Source organism: Caretta caretta, chromosome 4, assembly GCF_965140235.1.
Source record: "Caretta caretta isolate rCarCar2 chromosome 4, rCarCar1.hap1, whole genome shotgun sequence".
NCBI classification, from domain to species: Eukaryota; Metazoa; Chordata; order Testudines; family Cheloniidae; genus Caretta; species Caretta caretta.
Window position 1 is genome coordinate 6,175,826 of NC_134209.1, and position 19,910 is coordinate 6,195,735.

Genomic DNA, 19,910 nt, shown 5'->3' on the forward strand with positions numbered 1-19,910 from the left:
TCGCTACTCCTTCCTTCTGCGAGTTCCCTCCCAATGGAGCTACCCTGCAGGACCTCGGTTCCCCAGGGCTGGGGTCTTCCAGCCCCCACATGTGATGCACACACACACACATATATGAACATAGCATGTCTGAGAGGATTGGGTAATCAGCACTCACAAGCTGACCCCTTATGTGTCCCTGGACTCTGTTGGCTGGATTGAACAGCAATTTATAGCTGTTACCATCATATGTTCTTAGTCTCACGGGGCTGGGCTGAGCATCACCTTAATCTGCCACCCTCCTATGCCCCAGGTTCAGCACCTCCCTATCCCCACCTGCACACCACAACCATTCTGCTAGTAACCCACTTGATGAGCAAACCCCACCGGATTTTTGGGTCTGCAGCGATCTTTAGCTTCCGGACAAGGAGCGTTGCTGCAGAGTGAATGGAGAAGGCAAAAACACCCATGGGGTGAGGAGTAAGGGGGAGAGCAATCAGCTTAACCATGAAAGTTATTTATTTCCAGGTAGTAACCTTACAAGGGGAGCCAAACAAAGAAAACCGTTCCAAGATTAAATCTAACTTCAATTTGATTACAAAAGTTAGGGCTAGCAAACGATAACTGATCACATAAGGCAGGGTCAGGAGGCTATACCTAGAGAGAGACAGAGGCACAGAAAGAGACAGATGGATCTCAGCACTCCTTGAAGCTGGAATTGATCAGGGTTCCCAGGTGGCCTTGGTAACTGTGGGACCGGAGTGCTGGAGCCAGGCAGAGCCCCCAGCACAATCAGTCAGGAAAAGCGAATGAGGAGGACTTGTGGCACCTTAGAGACTAACCAATTTATTTGAGCATAAGCTTTCATGGGCTAAAGCCCACTTCATCAGATGCATGCAGGGGAAAATACAGCAGGAAGTTATAGATATATAGATACAGAGAATATGAGAAAATGGGGGTTGCCATAGCAACTCTTAAGGAGACCAATCAATTAATTGGGCTATTAGCAGCAGGAGAAAAAAAACACTTTTGTTGTGATACCTTAATCGATTGGTCTCGTTAAGAGTTAGAATGGCGACCCCCATTTTCTCATCTTCTCTGTGTATATATATCTATATATCTTCCTGCTGTATTTTCCACTGCATGCGTCTGATGAAGTGGGCTTTAGCCCATGAAAGCTTATGCTCAAATAAATTGGTTAGTCTCTAAGGTGCCACAAGTCCTCCTCGTTCTTTCTGCTGAAACAGACTAACACGGCGATCACTCTGAAGCCGCACCAAAGGCTCTTACGTAAATTAAGTTGTCATGGGATAAGAGGGAAGACCCTTTCATGGATTGAGACCTGGTTAAAAGACAGGGAACAAAGGGAAGGAATAAATGGTAAATTTCCAGAATGGAGAGGGGTAACCAGTGGTGTTCCCCACGGGTCAGTCCTAGGACCAATCCTATTCAACTTATACATAAACAATCTGGAGAAAGGGGTAAACAGTGAGGTGGCAAAGTTTGCAGGTGATACTAAACTGCTCAAGATAGTTAAGACCAAAGCAGACTGTGAAGAACTTCAAAAAGATCTCACAAAACTAAGTGATTGGGCAACAAAATGGCAAATGAAATGTAATGTGGCTAAATGTAAAGTAATGCACATTGGAAAAAATAACCCCAACTATACATACAATATGATGGGGGCTAATTTAGCTACAACTAATCAGGAGAAAGATCTTGGAGTCATCGTGGATAATTCTCTGAAGACGTCCACGCAGTGCGCAGCTGCAGCCAAAAAAGCAAACGGGATGTTAGGAATCATTAAAAAAGGGATAGAGAATAAGATGGAGAATATCTTATTGCCCTTATATAAATCCATGGTGCGTCCACATCTTGAATACTACGTACAGATGTGGACCCCTCATCTCAAAAAAGATATACTGGCAGTAGAAAAGGTTCAGAAAAGGACAACTAAAATGATTAGGAGTTTGGAACTGGTCCCGTATGAGGAGAGATTAAAGAGGCTAGGACTTTTTGGCTTGGAAAAGAGGAGACTAACGGGGGATATGATAGAGGTCTATAAAATCATGAGTGGTGTGGAGAAGGTGAATAAGGAAAAGTTATTTACTTGTTCCCATAATATAAGAACTAGGGGCCACCAAATGAAATTAATGGGCAGCCGGTTTAAAACAAATAAAAGGAAGTTCTTCTTCACTCAGCGCACAGTCAACCTGTGGAACTCCTTCCCTGAGGAGGTTGTGAAGGCTCGGACTGTAACAGGGTTTAAAAGAGAACTGGATAATTTCATGGAGGTTAAGTCCATTAATGGCTATTAGCCAGGATAGGTAAGGACTGGTGTCCCTATCCTCTGTTTGTCAGAGAGTGGATCTGGATGGCAGGAGAGAGATCACTTGATCATCACCTGTTAGGTTCACTCCCTCTGGGGCACCTGGCATTGGCCACTGTCGGTAGACAGGATACTGGGCTGGATGGACCTTTGGTCTGACCAGGTTCTTATGTTCTTATGTTCTTGTGTTTTCAAACAACAGGTCTTGGTTTTGTTTTGGTGTTTCTCCTACCTGACCACATTTTCATCAGCACCCTTTGGGAGCTCCCCTTCTTAGGGTGGCTAAAAATCACAACTAAAATTTTTATTTAAATTATGACATTTAAATATAGGGTTTTTTAAAAAATTTACATCAAATTTCTTATCTACATATTGCTATTTCTTCTCTTCCATTTTATGGTCTTTAATTGTCAAAGTGGATGTTTTCTACTTGTTTGTTTTTTTCGTTTCCTAAGTGTTAATAAAATTTCGGATTTTATGTCAATATTTTTCTACTAAGAAGTTTCACACTTAAAATGCTCATCTGTGCTGAAAAAGACAAGCCCAAGGCCTCATTAATACCCCCTATTATGAGACTATACAGACGCAGAATTGAAAATCAAGAAGCCTGTGCTCTGCGCCTCCTTGGTCAAGAGCTTTGAGATCTACTGGTGAAAAGTGACGTGGAAGAGCGAGAGGATTTCTGGCCAGGACACTGTACTTCCACAAGTAAAGAGCTGAAATGCTTCAACCATCAGGTTTTGCAGTTTGAAGTCAACAGGGCTTGTGCTCTGAGCATTCTCAAAAACCCCTCCCTTAGGTGGCTAAAGGCAGGCTGAAGAGCCTAATATTGGGCTCCACTTTTTGAAAACTTTGGCCAGTATAAAAAAATTGCTATTGTAAATTACTGAGAGTTTAAATAACTTTTTATTGTTAAAACAAAATTGTTTCACTGTTGAAGTGACAGATTTTATGCCACTACATGACAAGTTCTTAATAAAAATACATGGAGTCCCTGACGCTGCAAACACTCACTGAACTTTAAACCACGGGACTGTTTCTCGAGTAAAGTTCTGTGTCTATTTAAGTGTCTGCAGGACCCGGGAATTAATTTTCACTATTTGGATTTTTGCATATAGCAATTTTATAAATTATGAGACCCAGTGGCTGGGAGGTGTGGGGGCTGCGGGCTCTGGGGTGGGGCTGGGGATGAGGAGTTTGGGGTGCAGACAGGGCAGGATTAATGCAGGGGCTCTAGGGGCTGCAGCCCTGGCTAAGGGGGACTCCGCAAAAAGATCTCCAGGCTGCCAGAAGTGCAGATCTTTTGGTGGGGCCCCCTTAGCCCGGGACCCTGGATTGCAGCCACTAACGTCCCTGCGTCCGGCCCTTCCTAGCGGGGAGCAGGGAGGCGGCTTCGTGCACTGCTGTCCCTCCCCCACCGTGCTGGGCTGGAGCTGGAGCTGTGAGTGCCTGGAAGCTCCGCCCACCCGCTGCCCTCACCTGCAGGCTCCACCCCCGCAGCTCCCATTGGCCCGGTACTGCAGCCAATGGGATCTGTGGGGGCGGTGCCTGCAGGCAAGCTCAGGGCAGCGCAAGGAGCAACCTTCCCCCCCCCCCCCCCCCGGGGCCGCAGCCAGGGACATCCGTGCCGTGCCGGCAGCTGCAGGGTCACTCCGGGAGGAGCAGCGCAGGGCCAGGGCAGGCAAGGAGCCTGCCTCAACCCCAGTGCGCCCCCAAATGGGAGCTGCCCCAGGCAAGCACCCCGCACCTCAAGCCCCAGCCCTGAGCCCCCTCCTGCACCCTAACTCCCTTTCAAACCCCATACCCCCACCCCAACCTCCTGCCCTGAGCCCCCTACTGCACCCTAACTCTCTCCCAGACCCACACCCCAACCTCCTGCCCTGAGCCCCCTCCAGCACCCTAACTCTCTACCAGACCCCCACCCCAACCTCCTCCCCTGAGCCCCCTACTGCACCCTAACTCTCTCCCAGACCCACACCCCAACCTCCTGCCCTGAGCCCCCTCCAGCACCCTAACTCCCTCCCAGACCCCACCCCTACCCCAACCTCCTGCCCTGAGCCCCCTCCCACACCCTAACTCCCTCTCAGACCCCCACCCCCACCCCAACCTCCTGCCCTGAGCCCCCTCCCACACCCTAACTCCCTCTCAGACCCCCACCCCAACCTCCTGCCCTGAGCCCCCTCCTGCACCCTAACTCCCTCCCAGGGCCCACCCCACCCCAACCTCCTGCCCTGAGCCCCCTACTGCACCCTAACTCCCTCCCAGAGCCCACCCCACCCCAACCTCCTGCCCTGAGCCCCCTCCCGCACCCTAACTCTCTCCCAGAGCCCACCCCACCCCAACCTCCTGCCCTGAGCCCCCTCCCGCACCCTCTCTCCCAGAGCCCACCCCACCCCAACCCCCTGCCCTGAGCCCCCTCCCGCATCCTAACTCCCTACCAGAGCCCCACCCCTACCCCAACCTCCTGCCCTGAGCCCCCTCCCGCACGCTAACTCCCTCCCAGACCCCCACTCCTACCCCAATCTCCTGCCCTGAGCCCCCTCCTGCACCCTAACTCCCTCCCAGAGCCCATCCCACCCCAACTTCCTGCCCTGAGCCCCTCCCGAACCCTAACTCCCTCCCAGAGCCCACCCCTACCCCAACCTCCTTCCTGAGCCCCCTCCCACATCCTAACTCCCTCCCAGAGCCCACCCCACCCCAACCTCCTGCCTTGAACACCCTCCCACACCCTAACTCCCTCCCAGACCCCCACCTAAACCTCCTGCCCTGAGCCCCCTCCCACACCCTAACTCCCCCCAGACCCCACCCCAACCTCCTGCCCTGAGCCCCCTCCCACGTTCCAAACCCCTGATCCCCAGCCCTGCCCCAGAGCCCACACCCCCAGTCGGCCCCCTCACCACCTTCCGCACCCACCCCCCTGCCTCAACCTGCAGCCCCTCCTGCGCTCTGAACCCTGCATTTTTCACCACAGCCTGGAGCCTGGGGGCCCACAATATCGAATAGCCCTGGGCCCAAAGAGGCTGCGCGGGGGCTCAGTCCAGAGGACTCCCCCAAGCCCTCTCCCCACCAGCAGCACGGTGCTCCGGGGAGAAGGGGCCTCTCTCCCTTGCTGGGTGCTGGCAGCAGCGAGCTCTGGGGCCAGGAGAGAGGCCTGTGGCAGCCCTTCATCCCCAGCTGGCTCCCCTCCCGTCTACCCCTCTCCTCTCCAGGCCCCTGCTGCGTGGCCCTTCATCGCTGGTGTGCGAGCGTGCGGCTGAGAGGGAACTTAGACTCCAACCCCCTGCTCGAAGCAGGGCCAAGCCCAACGAAATCATCCCAGCCAGGGCTTGGTCAAGCCGGGCCTGAAACACCTCGAAGGAGGGAGATTCCACCACCTCCCGAGGGAACCCATCCCAGTGCTTCACCCCCCTCCTAGTGAACTAGTGTTTCCTAACATCCAACCTCGACCTCCCCCACTGCAACTGGAGACCATTGCTCCTTGTTCTGTCATCTGCCACCACTGAGAACAGGCGAGCTCCATCCTCTTCAGGTCGTTGAAGGCTGCTGTCAAATCCCCCCTCACTCTTCTCTTCTGCAGACTAAATAAGCCCAGTTCCCTCAGCCTCTCCTCATAAATCATGTGCTCCAGCCCCCTAATCATTTTCATTGCCCTCTGTTGGACTCTCTCCAATTTGTCCACATCCTTTCTGTAGTGGGGGGCCCAAAACTGGACACAGTACTCCAGGTGTGTCCTCACCAGTGCCGAAGAGAGGGGAAGAATCATTTCCCTCGATCTGCTGGCAATGCCCCTACTAATGCAGCCCAATGGGCCGTTAGCCTTCTTGCTGTTAGCCTTCATGTCCAGCTTCTCGTCCACTGTAACCCCAGGTCCTTTTCTGCAGAACTGCTGCCGAGCCAGTCGGTCCCCAGCCTGTAGCGGTGCATGGGATTCTTCCGTCCTAAGTGCAGGACTCTGCACTTCTCCTTGCTGAACCTCATCAGCTTTCTTTTGGCCCAGTCCTCCAGTTTGTCTATCCAGCATAGGGGTAGGGTCCAACGTTTCATTTCTACTTGATAGCACGTTATTTAATAAAATGGATACATTCAGGAGCAATAATGGTCTCCATGAGGTTTGAAATGCAATGTCCTGAGCTTGGCCTTGGGGTGACGGTTTATTTGTGACTTTCCTGCTGTGAAGGAGGAGGAATAACATGGGTCTGGATTTCTCAGATTTATTCATCTGCAGAGGGGAAGAATGTGAGAATGGGCCTTCATGGGGTGAGATGGGACCTTCAGGGAAGTCTCTTGACGTGTTTCTTTTAAATTACAGGGTCTAGCAGGGCTCTGCTGTTTATTCCCTGCAGGTATCGTGCATTCCTAGATCTGGAAGGTTTAGCTCAGTGGTTCTGAACCCATGGCCTGTGGGCCACTTGCAGCCCAATCAGCACACAGCTGTGGCTCATGTGACATCCTCAGGGGCATTCAGGTAGTATCTGTGTTGTGTGGATGCAGCCCACATAAGGAGGGGGCTCAGGACTGGGGCAGCGGGTTGGAGTTCTAGGGGTGTGGGCTCTGGGGTGAGGTTGGGACTGAGGGGCTTGGGTTGCAGGAGGGGGCTCAGGACTGGGGCAGAGGGTTGGAGTGCTGGGGGAGAGGGCTCCAGCTGGGGGTGCTGGCTCTGAGGTGGGGTTGGGATTGAAGGGTTTGGGGTGCAGGAGGGCGCTCAGGACTGGGGCAGAGGGTTGAAGTGCTGGGGGAGAGGGCTCCAGCTGGGGGTGCAGGCTCTGGGGTGGGGTTGGGACTGAGGGGTTTGGGGTGTAGGAGGGGGCTCAGGACTGGGGCAGAGGGTTGAAGTGCTGGGGGAGAGGGCTCCAGCTGGGGGTGCAGGCTCTGGGGTGGGGTTGGGACTGAGGGGTTTGGGGTGTAGGAGGGGGCTCAGGACTGGGGCAGAGGGTTGAAGTGCTGGGGGAGAGGGCTCCAGCTGGGGGTGCAGGCTCTGGGGTGGGGTAGGGACTGAGGGGTTTGGGGTGCAGGAGGGGGCTCAGGACTGGGGCAGAGGGTTTGGGTGCAGGGAGTGAGGGCTCCTGGTGAGGGTGCAGGCTCTGGGGTGGATCCAGGGATGAGGGGTACAGGCTGCAGCAGGGAGTGAGGAGTCCCCCCAGCCCTCTCTCTGTGCAGCAGCCCGGGGCCAAGGGAGAGGCACCTCTCCCCGCCTGCACGGCCTTGATAGCCTGCTGCACAGCCGCGCGGCTTAGAGGGAACTTAGGTAGCTGCCAGGCAGCATGAAGGAAACACCACTGCGTGGTGCGATCCCCACAGTCATTGACACAAACAGGCTGCTCCAGGTGTCACGGCAGTCACACAGCCAGACAGCTTTGGACGGGTTGGGAGACACCCCCAGTGATGCCCTGGATGTATGGCTAACGAAGGAGGAGGAGGAAATTGGGCAGTTACCTCTGCATGACATTTTCCTGGAGTGGCATCCCTGGGTGGAGTGCCACGTCTGGGCTTGGCCGACTAGCATGGGCTGGAGGGGCAGGAGAGTGCTGCAGAGCTGGGAGGAACGGCTGTGGAAACCGGACGTGGGGAGGTTAAAGTGTAGGTTCCTGGAGACCTGTGCAGCGCTCAGCCCGGAGCCGCAGGGGTGGAGTCCTGACATGAGAGCTCCCGTCGGCCCCAAGAGGCATGTTACACAGCCCTTCAGGCCAGCCCTTGATGCGGTTGCACCACTCAGGGTGTGACAAGGGGTCTCTCTGTCCCAGAATCTTTCCACCCCGAATGTCTTCCCATTATCCACCCTTCAGCTCCCACGAGAGGTCAGCTGTGTGTGAGCCCAAGAGAGTACAATAGCACATGTATCCCGGTGCCTTGTCTGGGAGCCCCTCCGTCACTGTCCCGAGGAGTTGGCTGGGAGTTTGCTTTCCTCCAAATGTTCAGGCAGGTAGTTCACGCTCTGAGGTTGAGCTACAGGTCACCTGTCAGCCCCAGAGGCACAAGGAGGTGGCATTCCCTCTGGCTGGGCTCTCACCGAGTTAACCCGTTGAGCATTTCGCCCACTTAGGCCCTGGTTTTCTGCAGACATTACAGGTCAGGTCTCTGAGAGCCCTTGGATGAGGTCTCCCCGCATCAGCCGCTCCCCCCACTTTGGGTTTATCTGAGTCCCTCTTCTGGGGTGCCCCCATCGGTTCCCTTTCCCAGTCCCCTTTGAGTCTCTCTCGATACCCAGAGCGACTGTCCACAAACTCTTCTGCCAACCCGCCTGCACTACGCAGAGCCTGAGGCTTCTTGTCCACTAACCATCTTTTAAGCTAGTGGGGACAGAGCTCATAGAGTTGTTCCAAACCAGCCCGATTATACAAATCCTCCAGGGTAGTGACACCTGCACCCTTACCTCATTTGTGGAGATACTCTCCCCTCAGAATGGTGGCTTCTATATCTGTCACACCCGGGGTCTTCTGCACACCCCAAGAGCTTTTCCTATAACCCCAGGTGCCAAGTCATACTTAATCAGTAAAGCCTTTTTGAACCGTTCATAGCCACCACTATCAGCTCCATCCATTCGGCTGTATGCCTCCGTACCTTTAGGGCCAAGTAAGGGAGTGAGACTGCGGAGTTGTCTGCAGGATCAACCAGGTTCAAATCACATGCCTTCTCAAAGGCTATGAGGTAGGCATCCATATCCCCCCTCCTTATCTGGAGCAACCATTTAGGATCTAGGCTCCCTGTGGACTTGGCATCCCAAGGTCTTTCCCCACTTTCCCCTCTGTGGGTCCTCTTGCCCCTCCACTTCTCTAGCTGTAGTTCATGCTTTTCCTGCTTCTCCTCATGCTCTGCCAGCTCCTTTACCTTCAGCTGCAGCTCCCGCCTCTTCTAATCTATCAAAGGGGACCTGAATCATGAGGGCACCCTGCTGGACGGGGAACTGGCTCTTGGGGGCATCCTGCTGCCACCTCTGTTGCTCTCAGGCCTCACTGGAAAACCCCCCTGGGTCTGGAACCTGTTTCTTGGTCCTTTCATCTGTCTCCAGAAGGCTTAGCCCTCTCCCTGGACAGGGTTTGTCATGCTCTTCCTAGGGAGGTGGCCTAACCAGCGCCGAACGAGGGCCTAGGTTACATGCCCTTTTCTTGTTGTTTCCTTTGACTACCCTTGTTTTACTGCTGCAAGTCACTTATTGCAAAATACTCCTGGTGCATTCAGCATCCCACCTCTGCCACCAACTGTTGTGGATCCACGGGATCAGTTCTACACCCCCAGCTTTGGAACAGGCTCTAGGAGGAACCCCATCAGTCTACCAGACCCTCCAGGGGGCCCACTCGGCCTGCAGGATAAGCAACACCGCTTCACTGCCTCCTTCGACTGGACCTTTAGCACTGCTGGGTCACAGCAGGATTTCTGTTCAGCAAGTCCTACTGTGGTAGACTACGTCCTGGTAGAGACTTGTCCGCTCCTCAGGGATTAATGTACCTCAGCCAGCATTTGCGGTGACACTCACATCATGTTGTCAAAACAGTCGGGTCTATTAATCAACTGGACTCAGCATAGGACGTCCTTAGGTTGGCACAGAGAACTGAAGGTTAAAGCACAGTTCAGGTCCATTCTGGCTAGCCCAGAGCCCAGCCACGTTGTAGTGAACCCCATTGCTCAAGTTCTGTCTGTCTCTCAGTCTGACCTTCTTGGTCAGACTCCAGGGGAAAGCCCGACTCCTTCCAGCAGCGAGCTTTGATCCCCCACCTCACACCTTTCCCATCTTTGTTCTCGAGCTGGGGGATGTTGCTCAGCTTCCCTGTTGTGAAGTGGGGAAATCCACCTCCTCTGGGTCATTGGTTGCTAGGCAACAATGTCTTGGTGATGGGCTTTGCCATTGTCTTCACACTGGGGCTTGCCTCAGTCAGTCTTTTCCCAATGACCCATTTAGTCTCAGCTAGGTAACATGTCTCTCAGCCTGCCCTGAGCGCAAACAATCCTCTGTCTCCCACTGGCACCAATGCAACATATAGGGGCCATGTAAATAGTACAGAACATTCCCGCTGCGTGATACAGCTCTCTGGTCAGACTGAGCGCTCCGGGGCAGGGACCTGTCTGTGCTCTTTGTCTGTAGAGCTCCTAGCACCACAGGGCCCCGATCCTGACTGGGGCCTCCAGGCACTGCTGTGCTGTAAACAAATAATACCAGTAATGGACTGATAACAACATGCAAGGGCTTGACCAAAGCTGTCCAACCTTTACCGAGACCCTTTCCACAGCATTCACCGTGGGGTGGAATACAAGGGTGGGAATTACACACACACACAAACACATCCTCCAGAGTTTGTCCAGCTGTACTCGGAGATGGGTTGGAGTGGCTGCACTGGACTGGTGCCCAGGAGAGGCTGCACAGTCCTGGGGGTAGGGGCTGCTTGTGGCCAGGTGGTATTAGAGCACATGGCCATGGTAAAGGGGCAGATCTGGGAGGGAACCTGTCCTGGTTACAGGGTTATCTGCACCTCTGGCCCCTCTCTGGGCTCTCTGAGTGAACCCTTCCAGTGTCCGGGCTTGTAATGGCATGGTGAAGTGTACTATACAGTTCAGCCACTAGGTGGTGCTGTGTGTAACAGACCTTATATAAGCTAACCTCCGCCATGCCGGGCCGAGCATTAGAGGATCTTGTGGCAGGCGCATCTGTGGTGTCTCTCTAAGCCGGAGGCTCTGTAGCCAGGCCAGCTCTAGTACTGGAGCCTGACCTGCTGGTAGCAGCCCTGGAACCTGCCATCTTCCAGGGGTACATGTCAGGCCTTGTACCTGTGTGTCCATGTGTATATATATCTGCCCACTTGAAGTTTCCACTTCATGCATCTGATGAAGTGGGTTCCAGCCCATGAAAGCTTATGCCCAAATAAATTTGTTAGTCTTTAAGGCGCCACAGGATTCCTCATTGTTTTTGCTGAAACAGACTAACATGGCTATCCCTCTCAAACATGTTTAATAGTGAGGGTAATTAACTATTGGCACCATTTACCCAGAGTCGTGGTGGATTTTCCATCACTGACCATTTTTAAATCAAGAGTGGATGATTTTTTTAAAAAAAATATCTGCTCTAGTTCGAGCAGGAATTATTGTGGGGCAGGTCCCTGGCCTGTGTTACACAGGAGTCCAGACAAGCTGATCACAACAGTCCCTTCTGGCCTTGAAATCTGTGAACCTGTGAAAACAATGATCAAATCCAGGGCACAACCGAGACTGACTCCATAAGTCAGTGGTTTAACAATGATGTTGGTTTGGGTCATCAGCTCCTTAAATCATCCAATTAATAGAGGAGATGATCAGATCCTGCGGCTAACATAAGAAAGCACTGCTTTCGTTTCATCCTGCAGCAGGAGATGGGAGAAGGCGGCTGTTTTGATTTAAGAAAATCCTGTTTAGACACCAGAGACACTGGAGCCGAGGTGGGTGGGGGTGGAGAAGGCTAGCGCCCCTCAAGGGCAGTATTATGAGGATGGGGAAGTATTATGAGACTGATCTAGTTTTTGCCCCCATGCTTTGTTCCGCTCAGGCTGGGTGGGCCTCCATGGCTTTGGCATGTAAGAGTCTAGTCTCCTGTGGGCTGCAATAGTTTGGTTTAATCTTCGATGTTGGGCTTGATGTGAGCGTGCTGGGTGTGTTGGTGGCCTGTGATATAGAGGAGGTCTGACTGGATGATCTCATGGTCCCTTCTGACCTAAAACTCTACATGGAGCTGGTGTAGGACATACCTGTCATTTTGGGTTTAGGTTCAGCATTCCTGGATGCTGTGAACCCAATGATCAACACTCATCCAGAGAACCGGAGCTCCCTCCATTCCTCTGACTCCATTTCTTTCACCAGTAATGTCGCAGAACATGGTTACTGGTTAGGAATCTACTTTCTTGGAGCCTTTTATCCAGTTTGGACAATGTGATGTTTTGGGACAGGGTTTGACACATGTTCTTACCCCTTCCACTTATCAATGATGATCAATTGATAAATTACAGTACTAAGAATCAGGAAACATTCATTGATTATGTGCAATTACAGGTGTTAATTAGAGCTGAACAAAAGTTTTCATTCAAAAAATATCTTGAGGAAATTTGGCCGATTTACAAAAAGAGATTTTTTTGTGAAAACATTTGGATTTTCTTGAGGGTTTTTTTTTTTCCATTATTACAAAATTTTCAATTTAAACCTTTCATTTGGGCAGAGGGGTCCCATTATGTATTGTTTATTGGGTTCTGTTCTATTCTATGTAGCTTCTTACACCACACTCATCACCATAATATCAGGATTTCTTCTGCTTTGCCAATTTTGAGCCCTCAACTTAGTCAAATGGTAGGATTTTCAAAACTGAAAATATTCATTCTGGAAAATTCCAAGTTTTGAGAAGAATAAAAAAATAATGGAAAATATTTAAAAATGAAAAATTAGTCCATTTCGGAAAACAACAGAACAAAAAACGTCTTTGACCAGTGAGAGGTGCTATCCCCACAATGCCATATCTCAGGGACACAGCGTGATTGGGGAGTAGACCCAGAAGAAAGGGTGGAGCTGTCCAGTGAAAGAGCTGGTGAAAGTGTAGATTGGGGCCTCCATACCAGGATGATAAAATGACACCAGGCCCCGCTCATAGTCCAGATACACTCCGATCTTCCCAGGGCTCCCAGTCAGGGGCAGGAGGGTCTCTGGGGAGGTGCGAGCCCGGTAATGGCTCCCACACTGATCCACGGCCCAGATCCTCTCCTCAGGAGAAAAGCAGATCCAGCCCTTCCTCCTGACAGATTCTTTGGCCACCCCCACAGCCCAGGTCCTACCACCTCCAACCGCTACCTCCCAGTAGTGTTTCCCCGAGGCAAATCCTTCCGAGCCCAGCACGCAGGTTTCACTGTCAAATCTCTCAGGGTTGTCAGGCACGTCCTGCTGCAGGCCCCTCCATTTCACAGATCGCCGATTCTTAGAGACCTTGAGGCTGGGATGAGCCGTGTCCGGATCCAGACTCACCATCGCTGCAGAGATGGGGCAGAGCATCAGGGGCAGAGTGCAGCCCACTGCATAGGTGCTGACTCCGTGGGTGCTACAGGGCTGGAGCACGCACGGGGAAAAATTAGTGGGTGCTCTGCACCCACCAGCAGCCAAGCTCCCCCCCCACCTCACTTCACCTAACCTCTGCCTCCTCCCCTGAGCACGCTGTGTCCCTGCTTCCCCTAGCTCCCAGTGCTTGCAGCCACAAAACAGCTGTTTCGCGGCGTAACAAGCTCTGGGAGGGAGGGGGAGGAGCGGGAACGTGGCACACTCAGGGGAGGAGGCGGAGCCGGGGAGGGGATTTGGGGAAGGAGTCCAATAGGGGCAGGGAGGGGGCGGAGTTGAGGCGGGGACTTTGGGGAAGGGGTTGGAATGGGGGCGGGGCAGGGGTGGAGTCAGGGCAGGGCTGGGGGGAGAGGAGGGGTCGAGCACCCACGGGCACCAGCAGAAGTTGGTGCCTATGCCCATCGAGGCTGTTTCCCATCCTCCCGCCAGCTCTGTCTTGGCTAGGACACTCTCTGATTTCCCGCCTCTAACTCCCAGGGATCTGCTTCTCTGCATTTCACTGCAGCTCTCCTCCCAGGCAATAGGGGCAAATAGTTCCCCTGGAAGAGCTGGGGATGCCTCTAGCTCCCATTGGGCCTGTCTGTAAGCTCTACAGAGGCCCCAGTAAGGAACGAGCTCAGGTGTTACACACACAGACATCATTTCAACCATTAAAAGAACTCAGTAGTCACCCACCACAAAATCTGTGCTCTGGGGCTGCTACCACGTTTCCACAGCTAAGACAGCACCTGAGTTTCCAATCTACACCCGAGTTGGGAGCCCTCTATTCTAATACCCACAAAGTCCTATCAGACTCAAATTTGGTAGATTTGGTCCAGGTCTGAGGTAGAATTTTTCTACCATATTTGAACTGAATTAGCCAAAGGGCTACTGACTGACAACTCCATAAAAACAGAGATTTCACCAGAGTTCAAAAAGCATTAAGACAATTACCCGCAGCCAGTTAAGGTAATTTACACAGTTTCCTAGAACCCTTCTAGTTCATGAAGTTAATTAATAACAACACAACACATGAGAATTCACCATATGTGTCCAGTAAAACCCCAACTCTGAACCATAATTACCAACGGCTGCAAGCACCTACCCCCCTGAATTGACAGCAGGTAAGTTCCCGGCCTTAGGAGCACTCTGACTTATTGCAGTTACACTGGAGAGCTCGGGACTCCATCCTTAAGTGTGAGCATTTGTTTTATGCAAGTAAACTGGGGACGAATCTGGCATTTTCATTGACCATACTGCTCTTTCCCTGTGACTTCTGGCATGTGCGCGTTTGCTGGGCAGCAGAGTGGTGCAGGGGGTCTGACATTAAAATACCAGCTTCACTTACCTGCATTTTTGCTGACTTTACTCCAGCCTGAAATCAAACACACCAAGAGGTGAGCACTCCCCGGAGCACGGACTGCCGGCAAAGGACACAATGTCATCTGGGGTGGGGGAAAGGGGACACATGGCACTTACCAAGTTCGGCCAGGGATTTCTCTGCAAACAGAGAGACATAGGTATGCAGTCAGTTCTACAACAGCTCCTGGGTTAGGGAATCTGCCTTTAAAGGACCACTTTGCCCTCTCCACTGTGCTCTCTGCTGCCCTCTTTCCGCCCAGGTTTCCTGGCCTGAGCTCCATCCTCATAGAGCTCTTAGTGGCTTTGGGCTCTGTCAATTACACCCCCCTTCTTGGCATCTGACCCTCGCTGGGCTCCTATGGCCCTGCCCTAGCTGGGCTCACCTGTGGTGTAGTGTCCACACTCCCCATGTGCCAGGCAGCTTGGTGAGGGGCTAGGCCCTGATAACATGGCAGTGAGGGTTTAATGAGCTAACCTTGGCCCTGAACACTGGATCTCAGCTCATGGGCCCAGCAACATGAGCTGGCTCCTTCTCACTGAGTTTGTGCCTCAAAGTGTCAGAGAGTGCTAGGAGACTTTGGGACTGCGCTGAGCCCCTGTTTCCAGGGCATCAGAATCCCCCCCACCCCTCCATTCCTTTAAATTCAGTAGCAAAAAGGTACGTGGGCTCAGGCAGACCCACCAGTTTTGGATATGGACATTCCCCTGTGTGCAGATTTTAAAGGAAGGGGCTGAAATCAGGCTTATCATGGAAACTGAGCAGCAACCTTATCTATGAAGCAGTTACCCCACTCGATGATTAGTCAGAGCTCCCCGTCCGTTTGATTCCCAGAGCCTCTCCTAACAGATAGTGCAGAGACAAAAGCCAAAGTCTGTCTGACTATGGACAGTGAGAGAAACTTGTTCAAGCCTCCGGAGAGCCCAGACATTTACCTCTCTCGTTCTCCAGCTCAGCGCGCAGAATCTCTGGAAGAGAAAAGGAAGAAAGAGGCGAGGTTTCATCTTGTTGCATTAACTGGGTTATTCCTACTGTTATTTCAGGGAACTTGTCCCAGGAACTTACCTCTCTCTTTCTCCAGTTCAGATCGCAGGTTTTCTAAAGAAAGAAGAGTGAAAGAGGTGAGATTCTGGGGGGCAATGGTCCCCTCTCATACTAGCAAAGAGCTGCCATTGTATAGAACATCATAGATTCACAGAGTTCAGGGCCAGAAGGATTGTAGTCTGACCTCCTGTACATCACAGACCTTAGACCCTCACTCAGTCACTGCTGTACCAGGCCTAAGGTTACAGTTCAGTCACGGGTATTTTTAGAGAAAGTTGTGGACAGGTCATGGGCAATAAACAAAAAAATTCCCCACCTGTGACCAGTTCATGATTTATACCATAAGTCCCCCTAAGTAAATCTCAGCGGGGCTGCTGCTGGAGGGGGAGCAGGGCCATTGGCACCAGCTGCCAGGGGCCACTGAGCAGCAGCTGCTTCAGCTGCCCGAGGGACCACTGCTCAGGCGCTCTCTGGGGCCAGCCCCACCGGCTGCTGGTCAGGTGGTCCCCGGGGCCAGCTGCCCTGGGCCATTCCAGCAGTGGCTGGCAGTCAGTGCACCTGGCCGTGGGGCTGTCGGGACAACTGGCTGACCTGATTTGGAAAAAGACGTTGAAAAACTGGAAAGGATGCAGAAAAGAGCCACAAAAATTATTTGAGGGCTGGACAAAATGCCTGACAGCGAGAGACTGACTTATAATAACGTGATTATTCACACACGTAAAGTTAAGCTTGTATCTAGCTGAACTGCGGCCCTGAGCTCTCTGGGCCTCAGTTCCCTGAGTGTGAAATGGGATAAGAAAGGGTTCCTCGCCTTGTGCGGTAACTGCAGTTCTTCGAGTTGTGTGTTACTCCATGCTCTGTGTATTCACAGCCCGGCGCCTCACATCGGAGATTTTAGGTAGCCGTTTCTGTTCGGCCCACACATCCGCTCTCCCCATCTCGTGCTCCGCATTAGGTCAATGTAGCGCTGTGCAGACAAACTGCCCCCAGTTCCTTCTCCACCACAGAGCTCATAGGTCAGAGCTCCAGAGCAGGGGGGAAGGAGGGCAAATAGTGGAGCACCCACAGGGACACATCTCAGAGAGCGACAGGTACGGCACCAGGTGAGGGACCCTTTCTCCTTCTTGCAGCGGTGTCTCTGTGGGTGTCTCGGCGACTCGGCAGCCGTACCCGTGACGGAGGGGTGGGGTTTCAGAGTCGAGTCTAGTCCTGAGCATCAGAAACTGGAATAAAATATAGCAGAGGATGCAGGGGTGCCGGAACTGGGGGGATCAAGGGGCCAGGCCCTCCCCCCACTTTTTGCCAGCTGTAAAGGCAAGTGACGGTGGGGGGAGAGGAGTGAGCAGTAGGCGGGGTCTTGGGGGGAAGAGGGAGTGATGCTGGGGTTTTGGGGGAAGGGTTGGTGCAAGGTCAGGGGCTTGGGGAGAAGAGGTAGTGTGAGGTCAGGGCCTTGGGGGCAATGGGTGGCGTGAGCACAGGGAGAAAGGGGCGGGGCCTCAGGCGGGGCATGGCATGTGGGGTGCAGCCACAGTTCAGGTGCCTGTGGGCCCCTCACACACTTCTAAGGTGCCTCTGCTGAGATGTGGGTGACTGCACGATGTTCAGCAAATGTGTGAGCAGATGTCCACGTTTCTGCTCTGCACATGTCTGTGATCGGAACATTCCTGAGTAAGGCTGTGTAAGTGGAGAGAGATCTCCTGGAGTGAGTTCGAACCGTACAGGAAGGTGGAATGCCATAAGTGTGATAGCAATGGGTAATGCAGTCTGATATCCATCTCGAGAGTCTTTGTTTAGCGATTGAGGCTCCCTTATTTCTGTCTGATGACTGTGGGGGAGTTGATCTTCGCTTTTGTATTCATTGTGTTTTCTGTTGGGGTTCATATTGCCTTTGGGGAGGAGAAAATTGATCAGGCTGGGATCTCTGTGTCATCTGTGATTTATTATATCTTCTTTTTTGTGCAGGTGCATAAATTCTCAGTGAATGCAAAGTGGCTCTAGAGTCTTTTAGTATGTGGAGGAATTCATCCATTTTCTCTTCAAATAATTTGGATCTTTCAAATGGAAGGTCCTTCACAGTAGACTGGACTTTCCTTGGAAAGCCAGAAAGGTGAAGCCAGGAAGCTCCGCATGCCCACTGCTGTTGAGATGAAGCAGGCAGCTGTATCAGCGGTGTTTAGAGAGGGGCCTGCAACAATGTCCTGGCAAGAAGCTGACCCTCAGTAGTGATCACCTGAAACTAATGGGAGATGGTCAATGACGGTGTTTAATGTAGAATAATTGATATGTTTGTATTTTGCCATAAGAGCTTGGTAATTAGCAATCTTAAATTGCAGGGTCACCTAAGAATATGATTTTCAAGTTGTTTTAAGTTCTGTCATAGGATGTTGATTTAGCATGGTGCTGTCTGCCACGTTCATTTACAGCATCGATTACAAGGGATTTTGGGAATGGGTGGGAAAATAAAAAATCTGAGTCTTTAGAGGGAACATAATATTTTTATCCGCTCTCTTGCATGTGGGATGTACTGTGCCACATAGTCTTTGCTGGGTCCAGCGATACCTTGTTAATAGTGAGTGCAATACAGGCTGATGATGAAGGGTGTAGGATGTCGAACAGCTTGTGTTGCAAAACCTTGACTTCTTCCAGTGGAATTTGTAGAGAATCCACTTCTCTCTTGATGAAGTCTTGAAATGGTTTGAAGTCATTTGCCAAAGTTGGTGGGGGAGGCATAACAGCTTCATCAGGAGAGGATGAAGAGATATTCGTCACTGGAGTAATCGCTTTGTCTCATCTCACTGCCTGTTCTACTCCTGTGGATCAGGAGACCTAGACAGAGAAGCAGTAGGAGATTGCCTTCTCCTATCCTGATGAGCAACACTAGGGCCCTCAAGAATTGGGGTCTATAGGCCAGTATGGCCACTGGGGTGGTGCAAAGGGCACTGATGGGTGCTCCCAAGCGTGTCCATACCAACTGTGTGGGTCATGTCTCTCATGGTGGTAAGCTGGTTCTGCAGAGGTTTCTGGGTGATTCGCTCCCTGGTAGTGGGACAGAGAGCCTTCCAAGGAGACTGAGGAGAATCTGTCATCCTCCTCCTCCTCCTCGTCACTTGGAAGAGGTGGAGCTGTCATGGATGCTGTGGGAGACTCCATTGGTACTGCATGTATGTCTGGGCACTGAGATGTGGTCAGTACCAAGAATGTGTCGGTGCTGAACCGGGGCCACTCAGGCATCTCTGAAACCAGCAAGTCTTTAGGCAAATGAAATTCCTGTGATACCAGAATAGCAGGTGGCGCCGTTGAGGGAAGCTGAGCAGACGTGGCTCATGTAGAAGGAGCTGACAGGAGTGGGAGTCTTTTGCACTCTGATAAATGGCCGGTAGTGTTGTTCTGGTCTTCTGAAGAGCCAAAGCACTTGGTATCGAGGCCCTAGAGCGCTCTATCGGAGATGAGCTAGAGGAGCTGGTTCTCTCTCTACCACCCCTTTCCCCCCAATGGTACCAAACTCCCATAGCCTGTGCCCCTTGGGTTTTTAGGCTTACTGGTGGTACCAGTAGCTGAGGAGCCAGTCGTCTCGTGGGTACCCCGTTGTAGATCAGTCAGTACCAGGGTGGTGATCTTGTTAGGGATCATTTCTTTGTGGTAGATTCTCTACCCAATGACTTGTAGCCTGATTTTTTGTGGCTTTTTGAGAGGAATCCAAAAATTTCCTCTTCCAAGCTGCCATAGTGTGTTGAGCCGAGGAAGTAGATGGAATCGGCCTCTTTGGGGACTCTTGTATGGGGGTGTGTGTCCCAGGGCCAGGGTCAGAGGCTGATCCGAGTGAACTTTCCATCATTAGTAGTCATAGTTTTAGTTAAAGGTTATTCCTAGCTTTTAATTTCAGGCAGAAAGTACACTCTTAAGGCACGTGTGACTCTCCAAGACAGCAAATGCAGTGGGAATGTACATCACTGACTGGAATTGGTTCTTGGGAGGAGAAACAACACTTAAACCTGGAAGACCCAGGCATACCCTGTCCAGGTTTCACTTCCCCAGAGGGAGGAGACAAGAAAGAACTAAGGACAGGGAGTTCGCTAGTCTATAACAAAATAAAGAGGGGGGATTATTTTATTGTTCCTTTTTTTTTTTTTTTGAAAAAAGGAAACAGAAGGGGAGTATGAACACTAA

General features: G+C 51.9%; 1 protein-coding gene across 1 annotated transcript; it reads right to left on the reverse strand.

Moving 5' to 3' along the window:
• Positions 1-12,090: 12,090 nt before the first annotated feature.
• LOC142071810 (butyrophilin subfamily 1 member A1-like) lies at positions 12,091-18,872 on the reverse strand. The gene is made up of 6 exons (XM_075127361.1): positions 18,716-18,872; positions 15,765-15,797; positions 15,635-15,667; positions 14,819-14,839; positions 14,688-14,714; positions 12,091-13,278 (listed from the first exon to the last, which is right to left on the reverse strand). Exons 1-6 carry the CDS (start codon positions 18,870-18,872, stop codon positions 12,776-12,778), a joined length of 774 nt encoding a protein of 257 aa, XP_074983462.1. The 3' UTR covers positions 12,091-12,775.
• Positions 18,873-19,910: the final 1,038 nt, after the last annotated feature.